Below are 22,182 nucleotides of genomic sequence, written 5' to 3'. Positions count from 1 at the left end.
CTTACAGTGACACCAATTACTCGATTAATCAGTTAGTACAGAACGAACTTTTAAAAAATGGATCATTAGCTCATTGTAGTTTCTGAAAAGTGAAGATTTTCTGCATTTTCTTTCTCTCGTTTGCTTAAAAAAATGAATATCTCTGAGTTTTGGCCTTGACAAAACCCAAATATGAATTTATCACACCACGCTCCAGGACAATTGAAGATATTTCTCACTAGTCAATTATCTTTTGTGGCCAAAACGATGACTAATTAAGGTAAATAATCTTTAGTTACAGCTCTAGCCTGTTTAATTGGCTGTCAATTTGTATTGCAAAAGCTAAACATCAAATAAAGACGACATAATAAAGGCCTTGAGGTGGATTCTACTACATTGTTTTGGCTTAAAACTACAGTTCAAACATCAACTTTTTATTCTTAAACTTCTAGTGATACTTCAAACCTAATATTTGTCCAATATTTTAACTTTTAACTGCTTACAGTTGTAATTTTTACTGCATGCATATTCCTAAATTCCTAAATTAAATTACTAAACAGCCTCCCAAATAAACATTATTTGTAAATACTTCGATTTCCCTTAAGTTAGCAGCAGGATTTATCTTTTTTGTCAGCTGAATGTGACATTGTTTCACATTTCTCACAGAGAAAACAAAAGTTAATATCAGTAAAGACATTAAAAAGATTTTTTTTTGCCAAGAAATACAACAAATCTTGGTTTAATTTGAACTGTCTTCAGTTTAAGATGACAGAAGTAATGTCTTGCTTCAACTAAATCTGACACACTATGCCAGCCTGACTGTGCACCTGTCATGATTTTATTATTAATGTACAGTAAAAAAAAAGAAATACAAGTTCACAGCAGTAATTTAATACTGGGAGGGAGACAGAGAATATTTGCAGTACAAAAGGCTGATTCATGAATAACAAAGACGACCGCTGAAGCTTTTTGCCACGTTTGCTTTCACAAAGATGCTACACATGAAGGACTACGAGGAAAAAAAACTGAAATTAAAATAACCCAAACTGCTGCTTCTCCAAGTAAACGTCTTTACTTGTAACCTGCTAGGATTCAGAATACATTGATTTGTAGTTACACGTGATTATTATTAACTTCTTTACAATGATTCATCACAATTTAGTCTCATGATCAGTCCAGACATTTGCTAAACTGAAGCACATTCATTCCACTGTCTGGTAGAAGATACATGTTTTTTTTGTTTTTCCCATTTGTTCACATACGGAAGGCAAATGTGTTTAACTCCCCCGTTGTGGAGAATCACCCTTCTACTCCCTTCAAGGCACTGATGCAGGGCAGTCAGTCGCTGCTGTCTGTGCTTGTGCAAGTGAAGGTGGCGTCCGAGGAAGACGGCTGGAGGATCTGTGGCGACGATCTGGCCTCTCTGAGCCCGTCAAAGCCTGAAATTGTGCCGTTGTGACTTTGAGGATTTTCTGAGTTCTGATGACATGATTTGACAGACGTTTGGCTACCAGGGAGGCTCGAACCAGCCTCAGAATTATTTGCCTCTGATGAATCAATCCGTGATTTACAATGAAGAGCGACGCCGTCCTCCGGTCCTGATAATTCAGAGTCAGACTGCCGGTCCTCGGCTGTGTTTTCATTCACAGCGTCGGGATTCGATGGCAGCGGTGAGTCTTCGTCTCGCCCGTCATGATTGTGCGTATTAGAAGTCGTACCTGGCAGCACGTTACAACCTGAAGAAACTGGGCTGACGAATCCTACAAAGTCTCCGCTGGAGCTGAAACGAAAACCTTGGACGGCGTCGCTGTGAGGTTCAGCCGGCTGGTTTTTGTTTTCACTCTGCTCCTCCTCCTCCTCCTTCTGCTGCTGCTGCTCAGGAGTTAAATCGTCACTGTCCTGAGTCCCGCCGTTGCTGCCGCCGTCTGGGTCCCGTTCTCCTTCTTGTGCAACCGGATCTGGATCTTCATCTCTCTGAGGCGGAGCTGCCGGGGCGTCTCCTGAAGCCTGGCTCTGAGCTGAAGGTGTCGGCCGAACCGTTTGGTGACACATCGGACATGTTTCCTGAACATACAGCCACTTGCGGAGGCAGTTTCCATGGAAGAAATGTCCACAGTAGGTGATCACAGCAGAGCTCATTTCCTGTGAAGAGAGAAAAATCCGCCTTCAGAACAATACCCATAGAGCGTTTTGTTTCATAGAGTTGCACACTAGGATAAGCATCTTACAATGAAAACACGTACACTACCGTTCAAAAGTTTGGGGTCACTTTGAAATCACCTTATTTTTGTAAGAAACGCAGTTTTTTTCAGTGAAGATAACTTTAAAACTGATCAGAAATACAGTCCAGACATTGTTAATGTGGTAAATGACTATTCTAGCTGGAAACGGCTGATTTTTAATGGAATATCTCCATAGGGGTACAGAGGAACATTTCCAGCAACCATCACTCCTGTGTTCTAATGCTACATTGTGTTATCTAATGGTGTTGAAAGGCTTATTGATGATTAGAAAACCCTTGTGCAATTATGTTAGCACATGAATAAAAGTCTGAGATTTCATGGAAAACATGAAATTGTCTGGGTGACCCCAAACTTTTCAATGGTAGTGTATATAGTAGGGGTCCACCAAATATCAGAACCAATTTCCTGCACTTTTTTGATTATTGGTATCACTATTACTCCACCAAGGAACGCAGCGGAGTTAGGTGACGATCAGCATCGGTTGGTTTGTCTTACTTAACATTATTGTTTAGCTAATTAGAAGGTGGTTGTTATTAAATTCTGATGGTTATTTAGTTGACATTGCAGTGATATCCAATCAATTTTTTATTAATAAGTGATTGTTTCCATAATAAATAATTATGGAATTTGTCAAGACATTATCATAATGAACCTAAAAAAAACAAGATTTTTTAACTTTTAATAAAAATGTATACAAGATATACCCCATGGATTTCAAAAGTCCCTCAATTATATATTGACCTATCTGACTGTTAGCAACATTACTCAAAAGCAGAACAACGGATTTGGATGCAATTTTCATCGAAGGTCAGAAATGGCACAAGGACCACCTGATTAGATTTTGACTAATTTGCACTTTCTAACACGCCTTATATATATATATATATATCTACTACTTCTAATTACTAATATCATTCCTTGTACTTGCTCCTTTGGCTGTGTATTCATTTATCCTTCTTTAAAATTACTTGCTTCCTCTATTTTTCTACAAAAATTCCTTGTAAGTGAAAACCTAATTGACAATAAAACTAATTCTGACCCCATAATTAGCATAATAATACATTACTATTATTTTTACATTATCTCATAGTATTTGCTTCTATTTCTGTTATATTTACACTTTGTAATTCATTTTATGCTGTATTTTATATATTATAACTGTTTACAATAGTCACAGTACACAATTCACGTATATAGTCCACAGTATAGTACTATCTACATTACATTTTGCTTTTTATTGTCATTTTTCTTAATTAGTTGCATATTTTAAGCCTCAATCTGAAACTTATTGATCTGTTTTCTTACCTCTCAGCTGTTTCTTTGTGCTGCTGTCACACGTGTGACAGTATCTCCACGAGGATCAGTAAAGTCTTATCTCTTACACCAGAAAATTTCAGGCCTATCGTCATCTCTGCAACTGTTCTACGTTACGCTATCAAGATTTTCGGCAGCCGCTTCCTTGACATTAAAACTGAGGACGGGAACATTAACCGGTTTTGATGGAAAACAATAACAAGAGAAAAAAAAATCTGGCTCAAGGCCAAAGACTGTCTGACCAGTTTTCCTGGAAAGACAAGAATAACAAAGACACGCACAATGTGGAGTATTATATAGCTACAGAGGAGGTCTGTCACATGTTTACTGTCTGCACATGAAGCTGTCAAATACCAAACATCCTAACCACAACATGAATTTATTTAGGATATTACTGAAACAAACTACTGTTTACTTATAGCCTCAACACTGTCTGCATTCAGGATTTCATATCTATCTGCTGGTGCTCTTCATGTTTCGTTTGAATATTTGTAATAAAGCTGAACCTATCAAGACAAGGACATATCTATCATAGATAACTTTAGATTTTCCTCTAAACTTTTGGTCATTACACTTGAGTTTGTCACGGTTTGTTTTTGTCTACATTGGGAAAACAACAGCGGGAGAGAACACAGTTTTAACACTTTGGTTTTGTCAGATCACAAGAGATGGAAAAACACGTTTCTGCTCCGTTTTTTGGAAACAAAAGAACGCTTTGCTCTGTTAACAAATTTGTCTAAATATACAAATATAAATTTAAAAACAGACTAGAAGCTGAAGATGTCGGAGTTAACCACAGATGATATTTTAGCAGGAAAAAAAATCCTCGTATATAACTCTAATTCAGACAGGTTAATTAACTTTTTATGCCACATAGCAAGTCAAAGAGGTGGAGGGGAGCAATTTAAAGAGGTATATGAAGTGTTTAAAATGGGTTTTCTTTCATTTTTTGTGCGGTGTTTCACCTGTCGCTTGATTTAAACTGTTCTAATGCTTTGTATGTATGATTTTGATGTAATTGTAATATAACTGGAGAAAACAACAGTAGGAGAGACAGTTTTAACACATTTCAAAATAAACAAGCATCAGTAGCTTGGTTTTCTTCAGACTTCTGTTCTTGTTATTGGGAAAAAAAGGAATAGAGGGAGAAACATGCATAACACTTCTGTACTGCATTGCTCTATGTGTAATTCACATACAAATTATGTCTATAAATACTCTTAAAAACAGATTGGAAATCTTAAATGAGATTGAATGCGTTATTTTGTGCTGGAGGAGTTAACAACAGCAACAGAAAACACAAAGCTGACATTTTAGCCAGAAAAAGTCAGCATATTTAACTCTAATTCAGATAGAATAAATAACCTTGTAAGTCATATAGACAGTAAAAGATGTAAAGGGAAGCAGCCAGCAATAAATAAATAAAATTCAAACATAGATGATATAAATATGACACTATATCTGGTCTGCAGCTAAGAGAAAGAGCGACAATTAAAATCCTAAACTCCCAAACACGTGTAAAGGCGCCTTATATGCGTCTGCCACTCCATTACTTTGAAAATCATTCAGTACATCATGTTTCTTTTTGTATTGTTTATATAACTGGAATAAGATTATAATTATCAGAACAAGGACAAAATATATCTATTGCATACAACTTTTGATTTTTTTCCTCAATTACATCTAAGTTTCTCAATGATAACTTGGACAAAAGAAGTCCAGGCAGATAGTTTAAACATTTTTGAAAATAAACAAAAGCATCTGTAGCTTGGTTTTGTAGGATCACAACAGATGGAAATGTTTCTGCTCTCCATTGCTCCAAGTGTAAACCACAACTTTGTATCTATATTCACTTTTAAAAACATGCTTTATGTTAAACATAAAAACCAACGATAGATCCAAATTATTTGAAGTAAAACTGGAGGCCTTTGGCTGGTTAAAGCCTTTTTATTTTACTTTTTTAAAATCAATCCACTGAAGTGAAAAACCAGCGATCAGATGTTTTTCTAACCTGAACTTTCTGACTTAGCGGCTGTTTATCCAGTCGAGCCTCAGTGAAGCTGAAATCACACAAAATCTAATCTGACTACACTCAAAGCATTCATTAATCTTAATCCTTTAATGTTGCAGTATACACTAGTCAGAAAGCTAAAATGATTCATGCTTTTTTTCTATACATTTTTTCCTTATTTTATTGCTCAAGAATCATGTTTTTTTTTTACACTTAAATATTAAATGAGAATGAGTGCTTCTTTACTTTAACTACAGAACTGGAAAAAATACATTTTAGCAAGAAAAAGTCCTTGTATATGACTCTAATTCAGACAGAATATATAATTTTGTAAGTCATACAGCATGTAAGGGAGATGGAAGAACCAACTAGATGACTGTGGCCAAAAATAAATATAATTCAAATGTGGAGGATACATGTGCTAAGAGAAGACGCTGTAAGTAAACTCTTAAACCCCCAAAACACCTGCATAAATATCCTGCCTGCCCTTGCGCAGACGCTCCGTGATCTTAAAGATGATTTGTCACGGCCAAATCAGGGTTTAAATGAGACATTTGTGAGCTACATCCCCCAAGCCCTGCAGTGTGACTGACCTGGAAACAGATGGAGCAGACGTCGTTGTGCTGCTGCAGCTGCTGAGTCGTGGCTCTGGGCAGCGAGTTGATCTTCTTGGCCGCTTCCTGTCGGAGCAGGAAGCTCCTCCAGCCGGACTGAGCTCGGAGCCAGACGTTGAAGTACGAGTGGATGATGATGACGGAGGCGCCCATCCAGCTCCACTCCCCGAACAGCGACTCCCAGGTGCCGTACGCCACCACGCAGAGCGCCACCACGAACTCCAGCACCCGGCTGACGGCGTTCACCCAATAGATCACCTCGTCCAGGCTCTCGATCGGGTCGCTGCGGAACAGCTCCACCATGAAGAGGGAGTAGATCAGCATCGTGCCCGTAACCTGGAAGAACAGCATTTCTTAGAATATTAATTAAAAATAATCAACAGTAAAGAAGACGTCATGATAGCAGCCGTATTTTGTTACATGTATGTTTCCTTTCCTTGTGAGTAAGAGCCAATAATGCTTTCCTTTTATTTTGAAAACTGTTCATATTACAACATTTCCATGCCAGTTTGCACAGATAGTGGTATTGGTCCTCGTATTAAACACAGGAGAAAACACAGGGACATTTTCTACAGGCTATAGCATCATCATGTAGCATCATGTCAGTGTTTTTCCTGAGGTGTGTCGGGTACATTAGGTGGACAATGCACAGGACTTCTATGGAATTTAAAACTTCCCACCATGTTTGCAATCATCTTGTACAATCTGTCCTCTAAACAATCTTTTTTTAAGCTCCATCTACTATCCTTGCACATTTGCGGTTATTATTCCACCTTATTCATCATTATTAATTAAGAAATGAACTAGTTTTTAAAGCAAACTTAATGATTCTACCCAAATTTATCACTGTCTGGAGACAGTTATCCAACAAGTCAGGTGAGGAGGAGTCACATTATGCTACCAAAATGCTACTGAAAAACAAAAAAAAAGGGCAGCTTACAAAGCCGTATCTCACTGGAACGGTTTGAGAATGTACGGCAATAAAGTTTCAAAAAGCATTTAAAGACATTTATAAAGACAGACCTGATAAACAAGAGCGCAAAACAGGTTTCCTTACATTTTTGAGGCTGTGTTTTACCTGTCAATCCATTTATAATAGTTTTATTGTTTTTCATTAGTGTGATTTTGATCTAACTGTATTTGTTGTTTTATCATTTTTACTTTATTGCTAATAACATGGCTACTCAATGCATTTTATTTCAACATGGGCTCCAGAAAACGTAACAGGATCACAATAAACAATAACAACACAAATTTTTTGGTAATTATCTCTCCAAAAATTGGTGTCAAAGACATTTAATGCAGAAAAAAAGCAATAATATCGATTAAAAGCTACAGGGCAAACTAGATATGTTGGGTGCACCACATCTGCCGCAGTGTCTTTATTTGATATAACCACTGAGGGGCGCCACAGGTAAAAATGTTCCAATCCTATATGAAGGTGAGGATCAAAACTTCCCACTTTTCCAAATGGAACTCAACCCCAAGAGCAGATTAACATGAAAAGGTTATGCAAAAAACATCTATCACAGAAATAAATAATATGTAATGAGGTGTTTTTTCAGCTTTGAATTAAAAATGGCTAAAAATCAAGCTGCAGTGAAATTAACTGACATCATGTTTCATTATAAGAAATGCCAGTAATTTAAAAGCGCATTTCAGCATATTGGTAAGTCTATTATCTGTGCTGTGTTTCAATGGAGATTACATTTATATTTAAAGCTCCGAATCCTTACCACATGTGCCATTAAGAAGAACACAGCCTAATCTTTTCAACATTTCCCAAGACAGACAAACACCGACATCTCTTTACCTGAAGGGAGGTCAGCATGCAGCTGGACACCAGGATCAGCAGCCAGAAGTCCATGTGGAAGAACTGGGAGATTTTATAAGCCATAAACACCGGGAAAACCAGCAGCAGCAGACACATGCTGAGGCCACGGAAATGTTTCCACAGACTCCTGGAAGCACAGAACAAACAGAAAATGAATGTTTTCTATTGTAAACTTAGAGAAATAGAAGTGAGTGTTGCTGCTGCTACCTGTTGCGTGATGCGCCCAGAGCCAGAATAACCGGGTCTGTTATTTCTATCATCGACTGCAGGGTTGAAGTCACCACGATGAAGAGGATGATGCTGAGGAGGAAGGTGCGCTGCAGAGCCTGCATATCCAACAGGCCGGTCTGGAGGGCGAGCAGCAGCAGAGTGACGCCTTCAGTAACGCCTCTGAGAACAAGAACAAGGTCACAGTTAAATCATAATAAAGCAGCAGCGAAAACTTTGACGTCAGGTTTGTAGAGAACATTGATGACTTTAGCTGTTGAATTAATGATACAATACTACAAACAAGACTCTTGATATAAGAAGGATAGCGTATTAATATTTAAATTCTGCACAAAACTCTCTTCAATTTCACGTACACTACCATTCAAAAGTTTGGGGTTACTTAGAAATGTCCTTATTTTTGACAGAAAAGCTGTTCTATTTTTTTCAACGAAGATAACATTAATCAGAAATACAGTCTAGACATTGTTAATGTGGTAAATGACTGTTCTAGCTGGAAACTTTTGAACGGTAGTGTATATGCAATTTTACACAATTTTTCTGTATTTAACCTGTAGAATTCAATGCTGTAACAGTGAGATCTTGTGGAAAAACAGCACATTGTAATAGTTTCTGCACAAATCAGCATTACTTAACTGTCACTTACTGTTAATTTGCAGAATGAGACTGAAAACACAGTTAAGTGAAAGTAAATTTAAATAAGTTTTCACTATTTTTCTGAAAGAAATTTGTATATTAGTAGATATAATTTGTTTTTAAGTTATTTTTTAGCCTTTTTGTTGTCTTTATTAGATAGGTTAGTAGAGGTAGACAGGAAAGTAGGGAGAAGAATTGGTGGAAGAACTGCAGCAAAGGGCCATCAGCTGGAATGGAACCCAGGCCGCTGCGTCAGGGACTATAAACCCGGTTTATGGGTCAACCAGTTCAGCTACTTGGGTGACCCGATACAGCTGATTTTTAATGGAATATCTCCATAGAGGTACAGAGGAACATTTCCAGCAATCATCACTCCTGTGTTCTAATGCTACATTGTGTTAGCTAATGGTGTTGAAAGGCTAACTGATGATTAGAGAACCCTTGTGCAGTTATGTTAGCACATGGATAAAAGTGTGAGTTTTCATGGAAAACACAAAATTGTCTGGGGTACCGCAAACTTTTGAATGGTAGGGTACATATACAATATTCTGTGCAATATCACCATTTCGTATGTCAGTATTTCTACTCATGGAAAAATCTGTGCAATATCATTGGTTCTTAATATATAGGTATGTGCAATATCATCATTTTCCACATCTAGAAGAATCTGTGCAAAATCAGAATTTCTACATATGGAAGAATCTGTACAATATCATCAGTACTTGTTTATTTTTCTACTTATGTCCATTGATTTTCATACTATCCCCATTGCCGGTGTAATACTAAGCAAATTTCCCCAATGCAGGACCGATAAAAGCTTATCTTCTTTTTACTTAAACAATAAACAAAATATATCATTAGCAGATGGGATGTTGAGGGTTTTTGCACGTAAATCTGTAAATATAAACTGCAATACATGCTTTTACATTTATGTCTGAATCATTTTATGTTACAGTCGGGTGATGAAACAGCAACTATTTTCACAATCAGTTAATTATTTGTCATTTTTTTATGCCTAAATATCCAACATCTGTGAGCATCTGTTGAGTTTTCTCTCTCGTGTTATCAAACCAAGTATGTTAGAATTTTAAACTGCTGGTTGGTCAAAAATTAAAACCCCAACATTTTACTTGTTGGCCTACAACTTTCAGAGGAAAAAGTTTTAAAACTAAAAGTGTGCAACCTGCTCTGCACCAAGCATCTGACATGAGAGGTTAACAGACAGCTGGTGAACACTGGGAACATTCACAAGTAGATAAAGATCAAAAGCTGACAGATGATGGACTCAAAGACACCTTCAATTGAGAATTAATGCTGCTGAATGCTTAAATGATCAAATGTTTGCAGAGAGGGTTGATATAGTAGTTTAATGCCTCAGTTATTGTAAATTAAAGTGTCCAAAGTGGGCAAAAAGTGTCCTCTCATCTCACCTGTGCATGACATTCTCATTCTGAACAGCTGCATAACCTCCCAGGTAGAACTTGCATAAGTTGAGCAGCCCGAGAGCCAGATAGGACACCACGAAGGTCAGACCCAGGAGAGAGTACGGTGTGGCACAACATTCAGAGACGCTGCAGGAGAAAATACCAAAATACAAGCAAAATGTAAGGCGTATAATGTCAGGAGCAAAAAAGCAAAAAGGAACAGTAAGTATGAAGCTCATAATCACACCTTGTGAGCAGGAAGAACATGATTCCCTGATGGGTCGCTGAGGCGCTGGCTGACATGGTGTCTGAGCACAGCTGGACGACGAACAGAACAAACCAGAAGACACTGAAGAGCACTGGGACGGCAAACTGGTTCCACAGAGAGATTCCCACCGCCAGGAGTCTGTACAGCTCAATCACCTGACGGACGGCAGACATGACGAGACAAGAAATCTTTACAAAGCTGCAAAACTATTCATTTTTTGTTGATGTTTTGTTTTTCAGGGTGACGTACAGTGAACGCAACCTGAAGTGTTTGCTCATGTTGGGAATGTTTATTTTATTATAAATTAATAAAAAGATCAATGAGGTAAAACACTGAAATATTTGGAGTGATAAAAAACAAACCTGTGTGAAATTAAAGTTTAAATTAGAGACACCTGAAAAGCCACAGGATCTAATTTAAACAGAGTTATTTACCATTTATTTATCTCCACAACTGTAGCAACATGAAAGCGAAGAATAATTAAGCAACCCCCGGACATTCACCCACTATTTCACTAAAAAAAGAAGCTTGGAGGCATTTTGTTTGGTGGATTCATGCAGTAAAAACAACCAGCAGTACAGCGATTCAACAAGAATGTGCAGCTATAGACAACAGAAAAGAAGCTAATATTTTGCTGTGTACACACTTTTTTTTGACAAAGTAAGGAACTCTTGTTTGTGTCATTTTGACATCCTAAAACGGTTTGGGTTTGGAAGCTTCATTCTTTTCAGTGATTTATAGTTTGTCAGATTTGATTCAGAATGTGTTAGTGTGTCATTTAAAATACTATGGACATGACAGTTGTTATGCAAATGTGTGACTTAAATAAGTAAAAGAAAAAAGTTGTGTGTTTCAGGCAGGCAAAAATCAGCATGCTTTGCAAGTTTGCAGAGTTTTTACATGCACTAAAAGTTAGAACATACTAAAGGAAACACCCTAAAAAGCAACAACATAATAAACTTAACAATAAATAAAAGATCTGAGAATAATAGTACCTCCAGGTGAAGCAGCTCTGAGTAGGCAGCCCTTGCGAGGCGGTATGGCACAAAGAGATTTGAGAGGAGGAACACGGCGATCCCAGCTCCAGTCAGGCCCATAGAGAATGTGTTGACCGTTAGCAGCGTAGCGTGAGGAGCAGCGCAGAGTCGAGCCAGCAGGGGGAGCATGTGAGCAGAAAACAGCCACACCTTTCTGGTCTTCATCAGGAAGGCACACAGCGTGCTGAGAATAATCTGACCTGCACAGAATTAGTCAATTACAACCTCACAAATGTGGAAATTAGGCTGCAAAATACCAGAAGAGCCAATTTTTGAATTAGGTCACGACTGATTGCAGTTTTGACTACAGTGTGAATTTGAGGTAAATGTTATGATTAAATGCTTTTTATGATGTCAAACTACTGTACAACTGTGTGACTGTGAACTCCAATAACCCAATGTACCCAGTAAATTTCCATGATTGACTTTGACCATGAAAATATAACGAGTTGGTCTTGCAAGCAGCCAGTTGAAACCGGCTGCTCAGAAACTGATAATGAACTGCGACTTGTTTATCAAAGCTAAACTGTTTCTTCATGTTATCAGTCACCTGTTCAGACTGTGCTCTGTTCAAGTGATTCCTTGTAGTTCCTTTGCTTTGACTTGAGAGACGACCAAGTATTAATTTGGAGAAGTCAGGACTCCACTGAACAATTTGCCTGACATTTTCACACCGCAAACATAGATCGTGGACATGCACAAGGTTCTATTGATACTACAATATACATATTATAGGGTTATATTTGCTTATTATTTGACACAATAAGCAAAGTTTTTCAATTCAAATAAATTTTGGTTGACGACTGAACGGATAAATAGACATATACATTAACTTAAACAACAAAAATGTTTATGTTTCATTTATATTTATCTACATTTTTCATCTACTACATACACAGATTACTGCAAACTCAAAGTGCAATTGTAGCGATTATATTCAACATTTTAAGACTTTTTGCAAACTCAAGCACTTTCAACGTCTTGAAAAGTGGTCTATTATGGGATGGCTACAGCGTTTGCTAGTACCAGGACTGTTGAAGCTAACGTTAGCTCTGGTGCTAACAGCAATATGTTTTGCATTGAGGTGATACTGCAGCATCCCCTCTGAGAAAACTCTTTGTTGTACAATTTGTACACAACCACACTTTTATCCAAGCTGCCATCGGGAAGTTTTTAGAAGCAAACTTTCTGCCCCACAAGCTCAAAGCGGTGTCGTCTTCCTTCACTGTTCACCAAACTTTCTTGTGCGCTGATGTCACTCCTGTGTATCTTCATGAAGGCTGCAAACAGACTTTAGGTTCATTACCGCCACTTACTGGGCTGGAGTGTTCAGTTTTACCAGTGTGTCAGAAATTAGGGAACTGAGAAGGGTACAATTAAGTGCGTTATTTCTGAAATTAATGGGAATGAACATGTTAAAGTCGCAGCCGTAGTTTTTACACAATATTGCAGATTTGACTATCGTGCCACGTCAGTGATTATTTCTCAGGTGTGGAAAGGGCTATGAAACAATAATATTTGGACACAACACAGGAATATCTGGAGATATTAGAACTTCCCATGGTGTTTGGGCACCGTCAATCCAAAGTTCAGCAGCAACTAATTCAATTCCAACTCTTTTACGATGAATTATAAAGACGTGGATAACAGTGGATTGTCTTGCAAAACATTTATCAAAACAAACATTTGTTTTAAGCACCGTTTACTTTAAATGGTTGCAAATATTGGGCTACATAAAGCCATCTGCAAATTGGCCCTTTAAAACTGAACAGCTTAAGATACGGGTAGTTATTCAAAATTACTCTGTTCAGCCAACTTTTTTCAAGCACAAACAACTGTAATTCATATTTTAGAGTCTTCAAAGATACCAAACAGCCATAAAAACACAGTCTTGACTTTGACTATGAATGTAGAGTGAAACTAGCTATGACTGAAGTTTGTGTCCACGAGTAAAAGATCTGCGTCACTAATACTTAAAGGGGGAAAAAATGAGAAACTGCAGCATATTTTCTTTTTGAAAAGCTTTATAAACTTCAACCTCGACAAGTTTTTTTTAGAATATGAGCCTAAACGATTTGAATTCACGTGCAAGGTTGGTACTCACTAGTCATCGCAGAGACAAATCTGTTGAAGGCCAAAGAATCAAGATACACTGCTCCCTCATAGCCGTACTGCAGCTCCTCACGAACATAATCCCTGCAAAACGAAAAGGAAAAACAACTTTATAATTATATGTACGCTGCGTGTTGTTTGTTTTTAGCAGACACAAGCCATTAGAAGAAAACACAGCAACATGTAATGGACTGTGGTGTGATTTTAAAAAACATAGCTTGGTTTTTGGAGTTACTTGTTAAAAAAACTTCAATAATTTGAGGAATAACTAAATAAATTCATAAAATAAATGTATACATACACAAACTTTCTCCTACTGATATAAAATGGCCTCTGAAGCAATAATAAAAGACTTAATTTACACACTTCAGAATTATTTCTCTGTTTTATGATCATTATATATTTACAAATGTGTTTCTATTCTATTTGTTTCCATCCAAATAATCATAGTTTGGTCTATTTAAAGCATCAGGCCTGCAGTCTTTAAAGTAACCACTGTTGTGCTCTCAGGTTTCAAGACACATTTACAAGAAAGTGAGGAGTAAACATGAACGGACCAACGCAGGATACAGTACTACTAAAATTAAATACTGAAAGGATACTAGATCCACAGAGGGAGGAGCTCTGAGATTACTGCCAGGAGAGAAATCTGATTCTGTCACAATAAATCCAGAAGTGAAGCGGCAGTAGTAGTACTAACTTGGAAATCTGATGCCCCATGTACAGGAGGAGGGCAGCGAGGATGTGGAGGTAGAGCGTCACAATGTGTCTCAACGGCAGAACTAACACCACCAAATTTATCAGATGACCTGGAAGAAAGAGAGGAAAGTTGTTTTTATATCACAGTTAAGAGCGTAAAAGCATATGAAAGACACTCTGATGCAAATCTTGTCATTAAATTTGCAGTTTTGAACTTCTACAGCATTAACTTTCCTTACCAGACTGACTAAGCTGCCAGAAAAGTCCAAATTTACGCAATTAAATTATTATCAAATGTTTCCTCCAAGGCTCCAACTGATGATTATTTGCAGTGTTAATACAAATAACCTGCTGGATTTTTTTATTAATAACTGTACCCTCAATTTCCCACAGCAACACATGACATCTTCAGATATCCAGTACTGTCCGACCAACAGTTCACAACACAAAAAGATTTACTTTACAGTTGCAAAAACCAGGGAAATGCAGCACATCCCCACAACTCACAAGCTAGAACCACAAAACTGTCATAAAACAACTGACATGAGTAATCTATTATCAGCTGCAGAACACATACTGTACATTTAGATATTTTGAGTTTTCCCTTTACAAGATAGTTGTCAATATTTTAGCATCTTTCAAAAGAGATATTGTCACTAACTTTGTCTTTAGATAATGCTTTAAAAATATTTAGAAGAAAAACCACTTTGTGTTCTATTAAATTAAATTCACATCTTGGAAACCAATACTAACATACTTTCTAGTAAAGAAACTCAGCAGTGCACACAGAAACCTTTAAATTTCCTAATAATGTTCAGTATCAAACTCAGTTTTAATTCAGTCATTTCTTCTAGGTTCCTTCTTACTTCAAGTTTCAGTAGCCCATACAAATGCTTCTGTTGTGCTTGAGCTAAATTCTGTGCAAGAGAAGAACACAAAACCAATCTGAAACAGCATTTAGACCATGAAAATAGAGGAAAATTCCAGAGAAATCAGCTTTTGGAAGAAAGGTGACTCAATAATGGGTCTTATATTATATCTATCTATCTATCTATCTATCTATATATCTATATCTATATCTATATCTATATATCTATATATATATATATATATATATATATATATATATATATATATATATATATATATATATATATATATATATATATATATATGATATAGAATACAATTAAAACAGAAGGAGCCACACGTATCTTGAAATATATTTCAATTAACCCTTAGATGTACGAGTGATTGGACCCTACACTCTTTCGTAAGTGGGTCAAAAATGACCCGTATAAGAATCAATGTGTTTTTATGCCGTTTTTGGTCATTTTGGTTGAGAATAATAATTTTGTATTAATGTTTGTATTGTATTTTTGTCCACCCAAGAATGACTTCATGTTTGAAATGTGTTGATTTTTCATTTTGTAATAGATTTTTGACATTGTGATAATTGAAAAATAAGAATATTACACAGAACAGCAATATAAGAGCATCAACATCCATTTTGCTGATATATTTCCACTCTTTTCCTCCAGCTGTTAATGCTCTTCAGTGATAAAGATCATACTATCGGTGATAAAGAGATTTGGGTAGTAATACAAATATTACAATATCTTCAAAAGTATAAAAGGGAATTTAAAAATGTAAACATTATGATATCGAAAACATGTTTTTTGAGGAATAGCTGCAATATGAAATGACAAAAACTTTTCATTACAAAGATACTGCAAGAAAACGACGGCCATTTTTGACCCACGTATGCATGTAAGGGTGAAAACAGAAGGAGCCAAGGTGTTAAATTCCTGATATGCAAGAAAAATCCAAAAAATGCATGAACCAGACAACCTGGACAAAAAATAAAAGCTTGAAAATGAAAGCTGTGCAGTATGAGCTACAACTTTTCTCTTCTCACAGTGACACTTACCTATGTAGTACATATTCCAGATGACATATTTATACTTGAAGAGCATGTCTTCGTTTTTGGCCTTGAGGTGCTCCGTTAAACCTTCAATGTCACATTTGTAGAGCAGGTCCAGCACCAGGATGCTCGGCACCCTCAGGGCGACGTTGGCCAGCTCTTCCAGACGAGGCATCTCGATTCAGACCAACTCTTTGGCGAGCAGAGGGGCTTCTGTGTCACATGCTGTTAGCTGACCGTCTCTCTGTGCAGCTCACAGCTTCCCAGCAGCTTCACTATTTTGCACGTCGTCTTGTCATCTGGAAAACACGCAGAAAATACAATTTAGGCTACAGAGGACTCAGTCAGGGTCTTAAATGCGAGGAGATGGGCCGTTATTTAGCTGTGAATTCCGGCTTTAGCGTCATATTTTTGGCAGTTTTTAACGCATTTGAGGTGCAGGAGTTAAAACAGCGAAAGATTTCCTCGTATGAAGTGTGTATAAAGTGACAGTGGCTCACTTACTTCTGACAGTGACAGACATCACAGCTGAGCAGCCATTTGCTAGCTAATGCTAGTAGCTGCTGGTTAGCTCTCACAGTGACCCGCCTCATGTTTTCACAGCGCTGCAAAACAAATATTCAAGTTTTTCTCTAAATTCTGCTTCTCCAAAATAGTTCAAAATATCCTTCATCGAAAAAGAGAAATGAAATGGGTGGAAAAGAAAAATCCGAGGATGAGTAAAGAGACTACAAATGCAATGTTATGATTCCACGCGCTTGCGTGGCCATTTCCTATGCACACGTCACAGCGCAATGTGCCAATCAGGATCGGGTATTCTCGATTTCAAAATAAAAGTAACGTTTCAGCCTGCTACTGCTGCAACTACTACCACTATTTTATTCAATACTGATTAGTAATAATTGAAGCAGTAATAACAAAATAAGCAAAAAATATGTATTTTATACTTTACATTTATAGCAATATATTGCAAGTTGATATTCGTAGTTGTCATTTTTGTACTGTTAAAATTTTCATTCATTCATTCATTCATTTTTTTTTAAACTTCAGACCACATTAAGCAACATCTAGAATCAACGGTATTGTTTTTACACAATAGAAGTTATGGGCAAACGCTTGTGCCACCAAAAACTGAAGCCGGTTCCAGGTTTGTTGGAATGCTGCCTCAATTTAATAAATACAAATTATATGATTTAAATTCTAATTTTAAGAGAAATTATTCAAGTCGAGCAATACAAATTCAAATGCAATTAATTCAGATTAAGTGGTGGCAGAAATTTCTACACATACCCAGTCCACAAATCTTTAGATTCTTGCTCTGTTTCCAAACTATTTCACAGTACAATCAACATGAAGACACTTACAAAGAAAGGCCCCACTTTCTTTCCATGTTTAGCCCATGTTCCACATTTATATTATAGTTTATGGTGACAGCTCAATCAGTGATTCTGAAACTCTGTTCTTTGGAATTAAACTTATTCATGATGATTTACAGAGCAGGGATCATGTGCAAAAGTGTGCCTTGTGACAAAAATGATATCTGCTGGTTGCCAATAATCTCCAACTGCTATAAGACGACAATACAAAGTAGACATTAAAACCAACAGAGATATTGAAATTGTTTTAGAGATTGTCCTTTCTGCAAATAAATACAACGCAAATCCACTGAGGAGTGACAGCTATTTTGCATTGTCTTCTTTTGTTGCTGTAGTACATCATTCATGTCCTGTTTCACTTGCCATGTTGTGCTCCAAAAACATGAGATTTATTCTGATGTGTGTTAAATGATCATCAGTTTCTCTGTTCAGTGTTCATTTCAAGTATGGAAACAGCAAAATAAGCCTCATATGTTGTTGAATTTTAACATGACGACAACATGAAAGCAGCTTGTAACCTTGCACATATAAAGATATATACATATATAGACCCCTACAGACACCAGTTTGTGTGGTCTGTTTCAATAATCCTTAGTCCATATCACTATTTTGACACACTTCGAATTCTACTAATGTTACAGGCCCTAAACGTTGATGAAATGTCATCCAAAGACAATATTTTTAGTGGGAAATATGGATAAATCCATACTTCTGGGAACTTTCTCTGGCCCCAATGCCATCTTAGTTTGGAAATTTTGCACTTTTTTCCATTTTAAAGGGTCAGTAATTAAATTTTTGGCTTTTGCTAGAGCAATTCATTCATTTTGATCTGTCAGAAATGGTTTTGTTTACGTCCTCAACAAATTTCATAGCTTTGGGTGTTATATTTGTGGAGATATTGAACCCTAGAAATGGTTTCACAGGCAAGAAGTTTTTTGAGTGTGAAAATATAACAATTCTCAGGCCTTAAAACATATGAAATTCTCTAAATTCAGCCAAAATACTTCACAGAATTTAGCATTTTAATTTAAATTGTGGACAAAATTGTACAAGGTGCTGCTAAATATTTCCCAAATGTCAAAACTGACCCATGAAACTGCTTACAACTTCAAGTCTGTATTCATGAAGGTGTCAAAAAAAAGTAAAAAAAACGGGAGGAAACTTCTGATCTAATGCAGACATGGTCTTACGTCAAATAAGACTAAAAATTGGATCCATAAATATTCATGATAAGCTGAATCAGTTTCATAATTTCACACAAACAAATGTGTCAATACACACATTTATTTAGAGAAATTAGGGAATAATTATAACAGACACAATAAGAATGCTGTATTCTTAAATGCCAATTTAGTCAGCAGAAATGACTCTTTGCCATGCAAGAAAATCCAAATTCACGTGTTATTTGTCAATTCCCTGAAGAACTTTGACAGTTTTTGACGCGTGTTTGTTGTACCTTCGTGCGCCTTCATCCTTCACGCCTTCATCCATCTGTCGTTCAGGTTTGTCTGATTCCTTTTCGCCCCCAAAGCTCTGAACAGCTGCTGCCTCAAAACAAGCTTCCTCAACTAGAAGATCCTCCTGTCAATTCCAAACAAAGAAAATTCTCACATTAAATTCTCAGAGCAAGCTTGAGAAATCCCAGAGTTTCCTTCATGACTGGCTTTTTTAGGGTCACAGCATTTGGCGGCAAAGTACAGACGCAGTGCAACTTGCAAGAAAGAAAAGATGAGTAACAGGAGGAAAGATCATTTCCTGAGTGTGTGGGTGAGAACAGCTTCTCTCATGTCATGTAGTTGATTTTTGATTTCACTAGATTATCGTCACCAAAAAACAGCAGCTCGACTTCTCAAACTCAGATATGGAGCAGAAATTCATCAGTGCAGCTCTCTAAAATAATATTACTACGATATTTGCGTTCGCAGATGATTCATAAAATGAGAGAATGATGTATTTTCCCCCTTTAGACAGAATTTGTGGATCAAGAGCTATAATTACTGACATAAACAAACTAAATCAGAGCATAAAGCTACATTCTGACACGTTTACACAAGTGCGCTCACGTGTTAGGTGTGCTGGATTAAGTCTTATATTTCACTGCCTCATCCTGTCACGCTGCACTTAAGCTGAATTGACATTAAATTTTCCTCTGTGTTGCTTTTAGGACAAACTAAGTGACATTAAAGCAGCCTGGAGCAGCAGCTGGAGCTTTTCCAGTAAACTTTATGGCAGCGGATGAATTGATTCGTACAAGAGAGTCTGTGCTAAAGAGAGAGGGTCATTAAAATGCCCTCAAAGAGACGGGACGAAGCCAACTAAACCTGGAAACACAAACAAAGGCTGTATAGACTGTTTGTGTCTGAGAACAAATCATATACAGTTTAGAGAGAAGTTGATGTTTCTTTATGGCGTCTGCAATATTATTATATTTAGCAGATGTTAAAAAACTGAATAAAGCTCCTGACAGTACAACCTAAATATAACACAGATGTGAGTTTGTTTGTCAAATTGGCTTCAATAATCCATTTAAACACGCTGTAATAAATCAGTCCTATTAATAAATGACACTACAGACAAGACAGAGGACATATTGGACGCCGGGTATTTACACGGTTAATGTTGTCTCAGCTGTTTTGTGTTAAATGTTCCTTTGGGAAATGCTGCAGGAGGTTCTGAATAAATTACAGAGCAGGAACACAAAAAGCCGGAGGCAAGAGAGTAAAATAAAGTTTTTTCAGAGAGTTAGACAATGGTAGAAACATCCATGATGAAATATGAATGATTATGTCAGAATGCAAATGTACTGAAATTGCAAAATCAGATTTGTTAGACGAAAATTTAGTGCTACATACAGGTATAAATCAGCAACTCAAAGATCCCCAGACAGCTATGAGGCATCACTTTCATGATCCAGACCCTGGAAACAATAACAAAGACAAAGTAAGACTAAACTTTGCACACAAAAACTTGCCAAACTGTGCATAAAAAACACAAAACGGGGATATCCTGAGTGGTTGTGATATCAGGTGGAACCATCACATAAACTAGGACATTATGACACCTTTCAGAAACTTCAGTTACAGGAAGCACCTGCTAGACGGAGCTTTTACCTTCAGCTCAAACCAAATAGTTTCTCCTACAAACATGTTGCAGTGAAGCCTAAACAGCACAAATACTGTTGGTTTACACGAGTGTGCTGTCAGAACAGTTCTGGACCACAGAAACAGGACTTCTAGCTGTGGTGGGTTGCAGATGATCAGTTTGAGCCCTTGGTTGTGTTCCTCGAGCTGTTCCTGAGCAGTTTTTGTGCTGTTGAAGGTGTTTTCAGATTAACACTGCCATGAGGGGGTATGCTTGGTCTTCAAAAATGCTCTGCTGGGTAAAGTTTCCCAACAGAACACTGGATTGTAACCCTGTTACAGTTGGCTGGCAGAATTACCCCAGTTCTCCGTTTGCTCCAGAATGTTGATTAATTTTAAATCACTTTACGCTCTGGTTCCACTCTACATCTCTGAACTTTTAAACAGCTTATTCTGCACAGATTTGAGAATCATTTATGGTTAAAAGTCCCACAGTCCAGGCTGAGAACAAAGGGAAACCATGCAACATTTTTCTGAAAAAAACTTTTCTGAGCAACATCTGGCACATGAACTTCCTTCAGGATTATTCAAGTTTTATTTTATCTTGTCGTATCTTGTCTTGTCTTATTGTATCTTCTCATGTCTTGTCTTGTCTTATCGTATCTTCTCATGTCTTATCTTGTCTTGTCTTATCTTATCTTCTCTTCTCATGTCTTACCTTGTCTTGTCTTGTCTTATCGTATCTTCTCATGCCTTGTCTTGGCTTATCCTATCTTGTCTTATTGTATCTTCTCATGTCTTGTTTTGTCGTATCTTATCTTATCCTATCTTGTCTTGTCATATCGAATCTTATCGTGTCTTGTCTTGTGTCTTATCTTGTCTTGTCGTATCTTATCGTGTCTTGTCTTGTTGTATCTTGTCTTGTCTTAATATTTTGGAACAAGGATCCCCTGCTTGTAAACAAGAACTCAGTCAGTTCCTCATTTATAAAAGCTTCTAACCCACCTATACAGACATGCTTTTGTATAACTTTTTTATACATTTTATTTCAGGTGTACATTGTCTTTATTATATCCATATTTTTAGCCTCTTATACTTTTGCAATTCTTGTCCTGCTTCTTCTTGTATCCATCTGGCTGCTGTAGCATGTAAATTTCCCGGTGAGGCATCAATAAAGTTGATCTTATTTGATATTATCTTATCTTATTCCTTTTCTGATGCACTGTAATTGGCCTTTTTAAGGTTGCACTTTCTTAACTGATGTTTTACTGTGTTCTTTTAATGTTCTTTTAGTGTTATACAGTTGTTTTTGTTATGCTATGTATATGTTATTGCTTTCTAAACCATCTTGTATCTCCTGTTTAAAATAAGGTTTATTGTTATTAATATATAAGATGATCAGT

The 22,182-nt window shown here is 36.9% G+C and overlaps 1 protein-coding gene across 2 annotated transcripts; it reads right to left on the bottom strand.

The window, feature by feature from the left end:
* Positions 1-854: 854 nt before the first annotated feature.
* On the bottom strand, positions 855-19,328 carry zmp:0000000662 (RING finger protein 145). 2 transcript variants are annotated; one of them, XM_055006234.1, is made up of 12 exons: positions 19,156-19,328; positions 16,828-16,928; positions 16,330-16,622; positions 14,401-14,509; positions 13,693-13,784; positions 11,547-11,788; positions 10,531-10,706; positions 10,290-10,430; positions 8,203-8,385; positions 7,975-8,122; positions 6,141-6,497; positions 855-2,121 (listed from the first exon to the last, which is right to left on the bottom strand). In XM_055006234.1, the coding sequence occupies exons 3-12, from the start codon at positions 16,496-16,498 to the stop codon at positions 1,318-1,320; spliced, it is 2,421 nt and encodes an 806-aa protein (XP_054862209.1). In that variant the 5' UTR covers positions 16,499-16,622; positions 16,828-16,928; positions 19,156-19,328; the 3' UTR covers positions 855-1,317. The 2 variants fall into 2 exon arrangements, with proteins under 2 accessions (XP_054862209.1, XP_023141467.2); XM_023285699.3 differs by lacking the exon at positions 19,156-19,328 and having other exon boundaries at positions 16,828-17,116.
* Positions 19,329-22,182: the final 2,854 nt, after the last annotated feature.

Source organism: Amphiprion ocellaris, chromosome 20 (genome assembly GCF_022539595.1).
Source record: "Amphiprion ocellaris isolate individual 3 ecotype Okinawa chromosome 20, ASM2253959v1, whole genome shotgun sequence".
In the NCBI taxonomy this organism is placed as follows: domain Eukaryota; kingdom Metazoa; phylum Chordata; class Actinopteri; family Pomacentridae; genus Amphiprion; species Amphiprion ocellaris.
This window is presented reverse-complemented; position numbering and strand designations above follow the sequence as displayed.